Raw genomic sequence first — 14,078 nt, forward strand, 5'->3', positions numbered from 1 at the left:
GTAGTTAGTAGTAATAGTAGGTATAGGAATTGCATTAGGTTTTGGTTTTGGTTGAGTATATGAATAGTGAGTAGTAGTAGTAGTTAGTAGTAGTAGTAGTTAGTAGTAGTACTTAGTATTAGTAGTAGTTAGTAGTAGTAGTAGGTATAGGAATTGTATTAGGTTTTGACTAGTTAGGATATGAGTTAGGATTTGACTAGTTAGTATATGAGTTAGGATTTGGTTGAGTATATGACTAGTTAGTAGTTAGTAGTAGTAGTAGTTAGTAGTAGTAGTAGGTATAGGAATTGCATTAGGTTTTGGTTTGTAGTTAGTAGTAGTAGTAGTTCATATGAGTATATGAGTCTTATTTGAATATGAGTATATGAGTAATTTTTTGTGATTTGTAGGATGGTGTGGCTTTTCAATGATGTTTATGACGTTGAACACCGGGCCTATTTCATGTCGGAGAAGAAGATGGTAAGTAGAAAATGATTAGTAGATTAGTATTTTTTTTAAAATGTAATAAGCACTTGATATCTTCTTCTCCTATATGTTTGCAGGAGCTTACGCCCTTGAAGATCCGGTCTCATGGGGCATCCTCTGTAATGCATTACGATGAGCGGTACACCCCGTACATCGAGATGACGGGACTCCTTCCATTTGTGCAGCTTGTGAGTCGGTCAACTCCCAATCTGAACGCTGCGGCAGTCACAGCAATCATTGATCGTTGGAGGCCGGAGACACATAGTTTTCATCTCCGGACCGGAGAGATGACGGTTACTCTTCAAGATGTTTCCATGATCACCGTTCTTCCGATCGAGGGAAGCCACTATGTATGAGCATTGATTCTGAGGGATGGCGGCATCAAATGGAGGCTCTTATTGGTATGTCGCCGCAGGAGCCGGAGGTGGAAGATGGAGGGAAGAAAGATAGAGTCCCTGCCGGCGCCACTTTCACTTGGATTGCCGCCAACTTTGCTCATTGTCCTGAGGACGCAGATGACGAGGTGATCCAGAGGTATGCTCGCTCTACATGTGGTACGTCATCTCTAGGACTATCTTTGCGGACGGCACAGGCAAGAATGCTCCATGGATGTGGCTGAAGCCGTTGACTGTTTTGGACAACAAGTTCAGCTGGGGCTCGGCCGCACTGGCTTACTTGTATTGGCAGGTAATAAATTGTTAGTATTAAGTATTCTCTGTTATCTTTTTCTGCTAAACTGATGCATCTTTGTTGTTACTTGTAGTTGGACGATGCTTGTCGCAGGACGACAAAGGACGGTGGAGTTGGTGGTTGTATGCTCCTACTTTCAGTATGGAGCTGGGAAGGCCTACCTGTTGGACGCCCTAAAAGCTCACAGTGGAATACCTGGGATGACCACGGCAACCCTGTACGGCAACCTACATGGGCTTACAAGTGGGACTTGGTATCGGAGGTGGCAAGCGAAGTGAACCTATTGTACAAGCAATACACCAACGAGATGGATTCGCTTACCCCCGAGCAGGTAAGATGGTTTCAGAGTTGACTTCCAGCTTCTATGTTGTGAGTGAAATGAATTGTGGTATTCATCTTGTGTTGTAGGTTGAATGGGAGCCATATGGTGTCGGGACAAACTTTGGTGATGCACACACGTTCCAGCTGAATCCACTATGCGTGCAGGAAAGACATATTTGGCTAATGCGTTGTCCCCTAATATGCAATTGGGCGGTTGAGTTTCATCTCCCGCATCGTGTGATGCGTCAATTTGGTTACTTTCAGCCACACCCGCCGGAGTGGGTGGACACAGACACACAGCTTCACAGGTAACAAAAAATAATCAGTGATTAGTTTTGTTCTTAGTGTTGAGCGAGCTACTGATGTGTTTTGTTCAAAGCAGGTTGGATAGGAGGAGGCAGCGAAAAATCAAGGATTGGCAGAAGCATCATAAGAGCTATGTCCTTATGTTCGAGAAAAGTGTGCAGGCATCTTCGAGCATACAACGAACCCAGTACCGCCAGCATTGTGCTCTTGCGTTCAGCAACTACCTAAGATGGTTTCAGGAGAGTACTCGTGTCGAGATTTGTCCGCCGGCTTACGAGGAGGACATATTGGAAGAACCCACTGAGTACGATGCACTTGCCCAAGGCGGTTACAGCAAGTTGATTCGCGAAGGGTACCAAACTTCCTTCGCCCCTGTCCTGAACTTTGTGGTAAGTGTGCTCCCCTATGAAAATTATGAATTCTAGTGGACCTATTCACTTGCACTTATTTGTTGTCATTGTCTTGTGATCATAGCGCAAAGAGATCAACAAACAAGCTGATGAGTCCGAAGATATCCTAGATAACACACCTGGAGGACAAAAGGGAGAATCTGCACTTCGTCTATTCATAAAGGTGTTGTGTCATTATTATTATTTTGCCCACGAATGCAAAATTATAGGTTACCTAATATATGTCATTTATATTTGAATCTAACAGGAACAGGGCAAGAAGTTACGGCGCCTATCCAACATTTTAGGTTGCCGTGACCCTGAATATGTTTCACCTTCGAGATCCGGTTCATCCGAAAGAAATACTCTTGACGATTCAGCTTCTTCGGGCGCTCGTATGGATGATGGTGACATTACCTCGGCGGCTAATACCCAAAGAAATACTCAGGAGGATGACGTTGACACTCCTCAGGTATGACATAGCCATACAATTTGCACTTTCAACCTTCAGCTTTGAACCTTCAAATTTGAACTTTCAACATTCATATGTATTAGGCTGCGGACGACATGACGTTGAAGGCTTTCCAACGCTCCGCTTACATGTTGAAGCCCAGGAAGGAATTTAAGCGCTACTCACCGGATGATTATGCGAAAGGAAAGAATCCGGTGGTCGGGGGCTCTCGTTTGTCAAGGATGAGAAGCATGGACGATGAGGTTGAGGATGACGATGACGATGAGTCGGATGACCCGGAGCAATTTGTGGTTGCGAGAAGGAAGAAGCTAGCATCCAAGAGGGGACGAGGCCCCAAGTGATTTGGAGTTGGTGTTGCACTTTCGAGCTGAACTATTTACTTTAGTTGCGAACTATTTCGAGTTGTGAACCATTTAGTTGTTGCACTTGTTGTGAACCATTTGCTATGATGATGATGTCAATAATTGTTGCACTTGATGATTCCTTGGCTTTCAAATATATGATTGCTGTCAAAATTGCTTTATTGCTGTCAAAAGATCTTTATTGCTGTCAAAAATGTTGTTTTGATGTCTAAATTCAGATTCCAGCAGGTTTTAACATGTGTGGCGCCTAAGGCTTAGGCGCCACACATGTGAGGTGTGGCGCCTTAGGCTTAGGCGCCACACATGTGAAATAGACTCGGGTGGGGGTGGGGAGGGGGCTGGGCCGTGGCTGTATAAGCCCATGTGTAGCGCCTAAGGGTCAGGCGCCACACATTACAATGGGTTTAGGGTTGATATATAGGCCCCCTCCCTGCCACACTGCCTGGGGGTGGCCCCCTCCCTGCCACGCGTCACACTGCCTGGGGGTGGCCCCCTCCCTGCCGCGTGGTCGGGGGTGTGGCGCCGAACACCTAGGCGTCACACAGTACAGTGTGGCGCCGAGGTGTCGGGCGCCACACAAAAGGGTCAAGGCGGTGAATTTTTTCCCCCGCGGGGTCAATCCGTAAGTTCTTTCATCCGAGGGGTCATTTTTATCAATTTTGCCACCCCCGACGCCCCCACCGGCTTCTGCGGCTCCGTCGGCAACAGTCATGGCCGCTCACGGCGCTCAGGGCCTCACAACGAGTAATAAATTACAAAAAAACAACCATAATTGAAGACCCTAATTCGAAAAAAAATCTATCACTAACTTTGTGCTGACAGTTTTCAAAAAACACTGATTGACTAATGAAAGTCGTCTGAGTGGAAAACTGACATATGGGGGCCGCATGTAAGTGATGACGTGGTAAGAAAAAGTCAACATCGTTTGCATGGACCGTTAAGTTGATATATAGGCCCACCTGATAGCAGTCTCCCTCCCTCCCTCCCTCGCATTCCGTCGAGCAGCTTGTCAGGTCGCTCGCTGCCGACAGCGTTCGGGTCTACGCTACAGGGATGAGGGCTTCCATGGCGGGCACGTCTACCCACGAGCCGGCGACCAAATCGAGCATCGCGGGGACCTCGACCTAACCGGAGCGGGCAGTGGCGCGGACGCGGTGGATGTCGGTCTTGACGGAGGAGGCGCGCGCACACGACAGCTTGGCCTCGCCGGAGCTGGCAGGGGTACGGACGCGCTGGATGTCGGCCTTGACGGAGGAGGCGCGCGTGTACGACAGCTCTGCCTCGTCGGAGAGGGCAGGGGCACGGACGAGCTGGATGTCAGCCTTGACGGAGTGGGCGCACGGACGCACAACAGCACGACGTCCTCGTCGGAGAGGGCTGGGTTGCGGGCGCGCTAGATCTCGGCCTTGACAGAGTGTGGGCGCGGTCGCACAGCAGCTCGGCCTTGACAGAGTGTGGGCGCGGTCGCACAGCAGCTCGGCCTCGCCGGAGCGGGCATCGCATGCACAAGGACGAGACGGTGTGGTCGATGGTGGTGCAAAGGAGGCGGTGCATCGTTGCGGAGCTTCGTAGCCAGCCAACTCCAGCAAGGTCCGTACATCGCAACCCATTCTCCACCAAAAAAAATCCAAGCTAATCGGGGTGGTTCTTTCGGCCGCCGCCGGCTGCTGTAGACAAACAAGGGAAGGGCACTGGTGGAGCTACGCATGCCCGTGCTTGTAGCCCGCTCCGGCGAGCTCTAGCTGCCGTACGCCTGCGCGCCCACGCCCAGGCTGCTCCGGCGTCTCGCGGAGGATGGCCTCGAGCCGGCGTCGCACCATGGTCCCAGGTGGGCTAGACGAGCTGGAGCTCCACGCCGTCGGGCGGCTCGGCCAGGAGCAGGTGGCTGCGACACGCCTCATGGGAATGGAGGCGGCGGCGTCGGGTGGCTCGGCTCGGGCAGGAGGCGACGGCGGCGGGTGGCTCGGCCAGGAGCATGTGCCGGCGGTGCGTTTTTTCTTTTTTGAGAGCAGAGGAAAGGTGATGCTCCGAAGGACCGGCCATGTTCTGGCGGCCCAACAATACTCCATCGTAGCACCTTTGATGCTCCATTGTAGCACTGGTGATGCTCCCAAGGACCGGCGATGTTCTGGCGGCCCAACAATACTCCATCGTAGCACTTTTGGTGCTCCATTGCATCGCCGACGATGCTCCGACCGCTGGACGATACTCCATTGCACTGCCGATGATGCTCCGATGGCTCAGCGATGTTCCATTGCACCGTCGATGATGCTCCGAAGGCTCGACGATGCCCCCATTACATTGTCGACGATGCTCCAACGGCTCGTCATCGTTGACGATGCTCCAACGGCTCATCGATGCTCCATTGTAGCACCGATGATGCTCCGAAGGCGATCTTCTCACCTCCCGACGAGTGCTCCATCACAGGACCTATGATGCTTCATTGCATCGTCGGCGATGCTTCGACGGCTCAACGATGCTTCCATTGCATCACCGCCAATGTTCTCGTGGCCCGACAAATGCTCCATTCACAGCATCGATGATGCTCTGATTGTTCGAAGATGCTTCAAGTTTCCGCCCACCTCGCTCATTGCTTGGCGTCACAACAACTAGTGATAAGCTCGGCCACCATGCATCGCCTTTGCCGCACTGGTCGCAATGTCCCTAGCCGGTTTGCAGCAGCCACTACGCGGCACTTTTTGGAATGACTGGCAAGAGTTCTACCCATTCTATTTGATGAAGAAAAATACCAGAGTTTGCTCTTAGTTGCAAGCTGATGCTGGGATGATGCGTCAAACACCATCGCCAATCCAGCTCACCCATGGCTAGTAGCAGAGCTCCGACTGTCGCAGCAGTTGCTGGTTTTCACTTGCAGCAGCGGCCGCTCATGAGCACATCGAAGCATACTGGGTCTCCTCCCCCTTGGCGTACAACAGCGGCCTCCTCCATCCCTTGACGCCATGGGATGGCCTCGGCTTAAGCACTCGTGCATGTCTGCAACGAGAGAGTGCCACCTGCGGGCATGCAGCACCGTCTTGCATCTTTGGGTGCACTACCATGGACATAGCACATCGACGGACACCTTGCAGAGTCGGCCGACTTACTACTTTCGACGACTGGCGGTCGCAATAAAGACATGCGACGACTCGCTGCTTTTGATGGCTTGCAGACGCGGTAGTGACGCGCGCTGACTTGCAGTGGGAGAGGAAGAATCAAGAGAAGTGGTTGAGACGAAGAGATAAGGTTGGAGAGGTGGACACGCGTGCACGTAATGGGAAGGTAGCGGCCATTAGTCTAATCAATGCCATGCTAGTGATTATCTCATAGATTAATTTACTCGAAAAATTATCTATTTACTCAACACAAACACCATCGCCAATCCAGCTCACCCATGGCTAGTAGCAGAGCTCCGACTGTCGGAGCAGTTGCTGGTTTTCACTTGCAGCAGCGGCCGCTCATGAGCACATTGAAGCATACTGGGTCTCCTCCCCCTTGGCGTACAACAGCGGCCTCCTCCATCCCTTGACGCCATGGGATGGCCTCGGCTTAAGCACTCGTGCATGTCTGCAACGAGAGAGTGCCACCTGCGGGCATGCAACACCGTCTTGCATCTTTGGGTGCGCTACCATGGACATAGCACATCGACGGACGCCTTGCAGAGTCGGCCGACTTACTACTTTCGACGACTGGCGGTCGCAGTAAAGACATGCGACGACTCGCTGCTTTTGATGGCTTGCAGACGCGGTAGTGACGCGCGCTGACTTGCAGTGGGAGAGGAAGAATCAAGAGAAGTGATTGAGACGAAGAGATAAGGTTGGAGAGGTGGACACGCGTGCACGTAATGGGAAGGTAGCGGCCATTAGTCTAATCAATGCCATGCTAGTGATTATCTCGTAGATTAATTTACTCGAAAAATTATCTATTTATTCAACACAAACACCATCGCCAATCCAGCTCACCCATGGCTAGTAGCAGAGCTCCTACTGTCGGAGCAGTTGTTGGTTTTCACTTGCAGCAGCGGCCGCTCATGAGCACATCGAAGCATACTGGGTCTCCTCCCCCTTGGCGTACAACAGCGGCCTCCTCCATCCCTTGACGCCATGGGATGGCCTCGGCTTAAGCACTCGTGCATGTCTGCAACGAGAGAGTGCCACCTGCGGGCATGCAACACCGTCTTGCATCTTTGGATGCGCTACCATGGACATAGCACATCGACGGACGCCTTGCAGAGTCGGCCGACTTACTACTTTCGACGACTGGCGGTCGCAGTAAAGACATGCGACGACTCGCTGCTTTTGATGGCTTGCAGACGCGGTAGTGACGCGCGCTGACTTGCAGTGGGAGAGGAAGAATCAAGAGAAGTGGTTGAGACGAAGAGATAAGGTTGGAGAGGTGGACACGCGTGCACGTAATGGGAAGGTAGCGGCTATTAGGCATGTTAGTGATTATCTCGTGGATTAATTTAGTCGAAAAATTGTCTATTTACTCAACACAAACACCATCGCCAATCCAGCTCACCCATGGCTAGTAGCAGAGCTCCGACTGTCACAGCAGTTGCTGGTTTTCACTTGCAGCAGCGGCCGCTCATGAGCACATCGAAGCATACTAGGTCTCCTCCCCCTTGGCGTATAGCAGCGGCCTCCTCCATCCCTTGACGCCATGGGATGGCCTCGGCTTAAGCACTCATGCATGTCTGCAACGAGAGAGTGCCACCTGCGGGCATGCAGCACCGTCTTGCATCTTTGGGTGCACTACCATGGACATAGCACATCGACGGACGCCTTGCAGAGTCGGCCGACTTACTACTTTCGACGATTGGCGGTCGCAGTAAAGACATGCGACGACTCGTTGCTTTTGATGGCTTGCACATGCGGTAGAGACGCGCGCTGACTTGTAGTGGGAGAGGAAGAATCAAGAGAAGTGGTTGAGTCTCATATGTCCTGCGGGCCTCCCACATCTTGCCGCATATGTCCACTTAATTATGTGGGACTATGCGGGCTTCCCATTTAACGTGAACAAGAGTCCGCGGATGCCGCATATACCCACTTAAAACCATTTTCAATTCTCGTCAATGCTGCTTGTGCATGCTCACAGCTCCATTCATCATCTAGGCTACATGCCCGCATCGCTATGCTACATTCAGTCATCCACCACAGCATGCTTCAGTTGGTGTCAGCATGGACACGTTTCCAATCATTTAACACCAATTCTTCATCACAAATATAATATTAACATGAGATATGAAAGATGCTGCTCAATCTGCAGTTTGTCTTTCAATATATTGAGATATAAAATAAGGCTCACACTCACATTGGATGTGAGATTTCTGCTTTCATTTCAGAAAGCAAGTTAAGACCTCAACTGTAAAATTCTCACAACAATCAGTACCAGATAGTACTAGGTACTATACTAAACATCGACGATACTATAAATACATTGTATATTATTTTCTAAAGTTCTACTAGTAACCACGAAATCATCAGACAAATCCTTAGCATCGCTACCACAACACAGGAAAAAAAACTGATTTAAACTTTGTTCTCTCGCCTCATCTTGATTCAGTACCCATCTATATAACAGGACGAGGGTAGCAATCCGAGGGAGGCTGCAGCGCCGACGAAGCTCACCTCCAAGGGAGCAGGGGGGCATGTCGTGGCCGAGCGGGAGTACGCATGGAGGTGTAGATGCGGAGCTAGCGGCGCCGCTGGCGAAACTCTCCTTCATCGGCGCAGGCCCAGGTCGCAGCGGAGCGGGAGGACGCATGGAGGCATGAGTGGAGCGAGCGATGGCAACGGCGAAGCTGTCCTTCATCAGCATGCAGGGCGGGACGGTCGCGACGGAGCAGGAGCACACGTGGTGCCGGAGCAAGCGGCGGCACTCCGGCTGCTGCTCCGCTCGTCTAATCCCCGGCGTCTCGCATGTGGAGGATGTGGACACATGTGGGTTTCGTGGGATAGCCCACAAATCCCACGTAGCTTTGACACAGTACCGCGGGCGTCCACATACGTAAATTAGTGGGCTTGGGATGTGGGCGTCGTGGGGAGCCCACGTCCACTTGCAGTCTGAGGTTGAGACGACGAGATAAGGTTGGAGAGGTGGACACGCGTCCACGTAATGGGAATGTAGGGGCCACACGATCACCGAAGATCCGACGGCGTCAGACACGGCTTATGGATAAATAGTAATCAGTCGGATGAAATCAAGTGTTTTCCATAGAATATTGTATGTATTCTCTCACTAATAAGTTTCTAGCAACACGTGGGGCATACAATCTTACAGTAGTACGCTGATATATCAAAGTAATATTTTTCACATACAGACCAGATAGCACACATCAACTGTATTTTTCACGTACAACTAATGTATTAATCATAGATATGCTTGTACAAATTATACATATGTTTTGTACGGTTTTTACACGCACAGACCAGATTACATGAGGAAGAAAATATTGGAGCTTAAATATACATGTGCATCATCCATTAAAAATATTGGAGCTTAAATATACATTGTTTTTTTTACCGGAAATGCCTATTGGAGCTTGGGCTTCAGGAGCCCTTTGTTTCTGAAAAAATCAAAATTTTAAATTTCTGTTTTAAGAAAACCTGAAAAAAAATTGCAAGTGCACAAGGAAGAAATGTATATATATGCAAATATTCAGGATGGAATACCTAAAGATTCGATCTGTGCAAAAAGAACAAATTCATGAACTTTTAGGATGAATAGTATCATATGTTAAAAAGGCATAAATTTGTTTTTTTTTTTTGCACAGACCTCGTTTCAACATATTTTGTTCTAAAAATCTACACACATGTGTGTTATGCCTTCATGTATATCCATATTTTTTTCAGATTTTTTTGAAATGTAAAAGTACAAATTTTGATGAATTTTGGGATTTTTCAAAAACAGGGCTCCATGGAGCCCGAGCTGCAAAACGCCCCACTCGTTTTTTACCACATTGAAAATATATAGTTACACAATGCACTAGGGGCAAAATGGTCTTTTCGCCACATACTTAACACCATTAGTGTCTAAAATGGATGGAGGTGTCATATAAGGAACAAAAATTATTTTAGGTGTCAAATAAAGAAGAAATTTTTATTTTGGGCCAAATAGGGAAGCAAATTTTAAGAAAGGGCCAAATAAGGAATTCTCCCAACAAAATCCAATATAACACCAAAACGCTTGGTTCAAAGTTTAACTCGATAACTGAATGAATTTTCGATTCAGACAAAGTATCACAATTTAATTATCCAAGGCGTTGCAACTACAAAAGCAGATCAAACAAGAAAACCCGCCATGAGCCATGGCAGGTCAAGCATATGCAGACCATTTCTTCTGGACTAACTAATCCAACCGATGCATCAAATAATATACTGCCTCAACAGCCTTAAGCTATCTTCCAAGGAAAACACTAGAGCGTCCTAGCACGATGTTCAGCCCTTATTACAGGAGTTATCTGGAAGTGGATTGTGGCAGGCGACTCGATGCCCCAGGTCAATCGCTTCCCCTCCAAATGCCTCCCCATAACCGTCTCCGGGAACTTTATCAGCCTAGGAGGCATCACATTACGGCACTTGTTACATGCCAGTCTATTATACAGGTACACATCCTGTAGATTCACCGCTGCTTTCATGACACACCTGACATGATTCACCATGTAGTCTAGAGACTCAAAGCAGAAGATGATGAGCTTGGCCAGCCGGTGGTGCTTGAAGTGTGACGCAGGTGGTTTCCACTCGACGCCCTTGTTCTCACTAAACAAGTTCGCCCTCCTCTTCTCCTTATCCATATGCATTTCACAAGGATGATCCATTACCTACACCCATGGGACAAACCAAAATGGGACAGGTTAATTTTGCCGGCTGACATTTGTACTCTAAGTGAAGCACAGGCATGCAAGAATGCAATGGAGATGGGTAGGGCAACACCTCAAACCAAAAAAGAATAGAACAAGATTAGGTAACAACATACATAGTAAAGGTAGAGCTGCCCTTCAAAGAACGAAAGAAATAATTGAACAAGCTATAGGTACAAACATACCTTCATGTAGAGCTCCTCCACGGACGGCGCCGCTTCCAAAATGAACATTGTCCAGGTAAGATCATACCCTTCAGGAATGTCAACTAGATTGACAATCCTTAGTTGGTGGAGCACAGATGCCAGCCTTTTGGTCAGGCACTCCGGTTGAACCCAAATCTGCAACGATAAGGACATCATAGGATGAGTAAAGAACAAGTAAAGACCAGAACAAAGCAATCCCTCCGGCGTACCTTTTCAAATCTAAAACACAACCTCAGGTCTCGAACAGAGGACCCGTAAAGAAACGTACTTAACTTGACCATCTTGTGCCAACTAAGATGAACAGTTGCAAGACTCAGAACCTCGAGCAATGGGACATAGCCAAATGATAGTGGCGGTTCTTTGTAAGCCGTCCAATACTCAAACACCAATCGGGTGAGTTTGGGAACCATTGTGAGGTTGATCAGGCCAAAACGGCAATTGACAATGCTGAGCTCACTGAGTTGTGTGTGTTCAACATCGAGAATCAAACCCTCCGTGCGGCAATAGTGGAAATCCAAATATTTTAATTGCTTGCAAGTGACGAGGATGTTGGAGACAATGACAGATTCACGAAATGTCAAATTCTGCAGGCAGAGGCGTGTGAGACCAGCAAACGCATTGAGGCACTCATTGAAAAATGACACAAACCGTGTCCCATATTTCTCCATATCATCAAAAGTGCACTCTTGTCTCTCCTTCTCTGTCAAAACAGTGAATTCCACTTTCTCAATCTTATGTGTTGCCATGGCATTGCCAACAGTACGCCCAATGGATATGGGGGCATCATCTTTCAAGTAGAACGTCGTGCTCAACAGGTCGATGGTGCATCCACCCAGATCCCTGTGTGCCAGTACGCTCTCTGTCGCTTTGACCACAGCTGCATTGGACCTCTGAAACAATTCATTATTGGACATGCTGGTTTTAGTTTTTGAGGGCCGTAGGTCCCGAGCACTGATTGTAAGCCGTGGGAGCATGTCAGGAAGCTGACTCCACCGTCTGGAGAGGACCTTGGTTTTCACAGCGGCTCGCGCTTTAAGTCGGTCCAGAATGTTGACAAGGATGTCGTTTGGCAAGCTGCTGATCCTATCATCTTGATTGTCTTTCTGCATTTGGAACCGAAAGAAATCAGTATTGATAGTCTCAAAAGTGCAAGTTTGATAGCCCCATATATAGAATTTGTCTACTGTGGCGGAGATGCGGCTTTGATCTAATTTATGATGACACAAATTTGATTAATTTTTTTCTTTCCAAAAAGCAAGTACTCCCTCCGTTCCTAAATATAAGTCTTTTAAGAGATTTCACTAAGAGTCTACATACGAAGCAAAATGAGTGAATCTACACTCTAAAATATGTCTATATACATCCGTATGTAGTCTACTAGTAAAATCTCTAGAAAGACTTATATTAGGAACGGAGGGAGTATATCTCTATAGGCTCAAAGACGCATTTCTGTACCAAAAACTAAAAATTTGATAAGACTCGAAAGATTGAATTTTGATGCTATCAGGAAGATAAGATATTCCGAGGAAGGAGAGGACAAGAGGCTCACCTCCATGGGTTCGGCGGGTTCGGCCACCGATCTAGCAGCCGGCCGCCGGCGACGAGATCTGATCCCCATAGCCCGACTTGCTGGTCTGCCTCAAAACTGTTGTCTAGGGAGTTGTTGCTCGTCTCCTCTTAAACCTGGAGGGTACCGCGGTGCCGCCAGCCCAGATATATACTGTAGTATGCTACTCCGTATCCGTGTATAGCTGCTATGGAAACTCTCGTCTAAATATCGAAGATTCTATGTACACAAATACGAGGAGGAATCCGGAAGCGGACTTGCCTCTGATTGTAGCCCGGGAAGGACTCCTTTGATTGCGGATTGCGATTTGAAACGGGAAGCGCTTCGATTGCGGACTGCGGCTCGGAGAGGAGCCCGGTTGCAGCTCGGAACGGAGCTGCTGCTGCTTCGATTGGGGGCTGCAGCTCCCGAAGGGGGAGCAGCTTATTTGGGCGCCTCTTCTCAAGCACCGCTGGATCCACATTCGAGGCATAACTGACCTCCGATCCCCTTTCCTCTCTGTCTTTTTTGTTTTGTTTTGATAAACACTAGCAAAAGAGCCGTGCGTTGCAACGGAAGAAAAAAAATATCACACGTTTTTAATCTTTTTATAATCATTTTGATTTATTAAAATAATAAGCTAACTAATTAATGTAGTCAGTCATATCCTATTTTGTTGAGAAATCAACCCGTCCATTGTTAATTCCACCATGATGAGAAATTGAGCGGGACAAGCAAAGCAAAACAAAAAGGCTACGTGAATTGATCAATGGACTGTTATCTTATTTCACTTATGGGATAGAGAATGTGGGATCAGATGACAAACTGAAGGTGTTGTTCCATTATCTCTCTCTACAACAATGCAATCTTACATTCAATACATTCATTCATCAGCAAACAAATTACACAAAACAAAATTTCTTGCCGGTGCCTGGCACACGGTTGGAGGCATGGGAGGGGATCTCACCAGATGATGAGTTCCTGCCGGAGGAGGGGATACGATGAGGGGAGCAAGGGTTAGGCGCCTCTATCTGGCCATAAGGAGTCGTTATTGCCGCGCCATAACCTCGGAGTTCCCCGTGTGAGCCATGGAGGCCCGCCTCCACCTGCAAGTACTTCGCTTCGCCGCGCCTTATCCGCGCGCCACCGCCGTTATGCATCGAGCAGACGCATCATCCCAAGTCGCTGTAGCTGTCGCGTTGATTTGATCCAGAAGCTGTGCTCGAGCGCCGAAACGGGGGCAGCAAGCGGGCAGAGGTACGACCGCGGAGGCGGGTGGGTTGAGAACGACAACAGTGGTGGTTGAGGTCGACCGCGGCGGCGAGTGGTGTGACAGCAGCCTGGGCACAGGCCAGGGTGAACCAGGGTCGACGCGATGCGCTCGAGCGCCGCAATGGGGGCAGTGAGCGGGGAGAGGTACAACCGCGGAGAAGGGTGGGTTGAGATCGGCAGCGGTGGCGGTT

At 48.8% G+C, this 14,078-nt stretch overlaps 1 protein-coding gene across 2 annotated transcripts; it reads right to left on the reverse strand.

Moving 5' to 3' along the window:
- Positions 1 to 10,190: 10,190 nt before the first annotated feature.
- On the reverse strand, positions 10,191 to 13,100 carry LOC123429499. 2 transcript variants are annotated; one of them, XM_045113524.1, is made up of 5 exons: positions 12,898 to 13,100; positions 12,619 to 12,820; positions 11,279 to 12,172; positions 11,049 to 11,204; positions 10,191 to 10,824 (listed from the first exon to the last, which is right to left on the reverse strand). In XM_045113524.1, the coding sequence occupies exons 2-5, from the start codon at positions 12,685 to 12,687 to the stop codon at positions 10,420 to 10,422; spliced, it is 1,524 nt and encodes a 507-aa protein (XP_044969459.1). In that variant the 5' UTR covers positions 12,688 to 12,820; positions 12,898 to 13,100; the 3' UTR covers positions 10,191 to 10,419. The 2 variants fall into 2 exon arrangements, with proteins under 2 accessions (XP_044969459.1, XP_044969460.1); XM_045113525.1 differs by having other exon boundaries at positions 12,619 to 13,100.
- Positions 13,101 to 14,078: the final 978 nt, after the last annotated feature.

The sequence above is a fragment of the Hordeum vulgare genome, chromosome 2H (genome assembly GCF_904849725.1).
Source record: "Hordeum vulgare subsp. vulgare chromosome 2H, MorexV3_pseudomolecules_assembly, whole genome shotgun sequence".
Lineage (NCBI taxonomy): Eukaryota > Viridiplantae > Streptophyta > Magnoliopsida > Poales > Poaceae > Hordeum > Hordeum vulgare.

Excerpts from the sequence above, each read along its gene's own strand:
- LOC123429499 (XM_045113524.1), bottom strand. The coding sequence starts at position 12,687 with ATGGGGATCAGATCTCGTCGCCGGCGGCCGGCTGCTAGATCGGTGGCC. Across the intron at positions 12,173-12,618 it reads AACCCGCCGAACCCATGGAG|AAAGACAATCAAGATGATAG; the intron begins GTGAGCCTCTTG and ends TTCCAAATGCAG. Across the intron at positions 10,825-11,048 it reads TGGAGGAGCTCTACATGAAG|GTAATGGATCATCCTTGTGA; the intron begins GTATGTTTGTAC and ends CCATGGGTGTAG.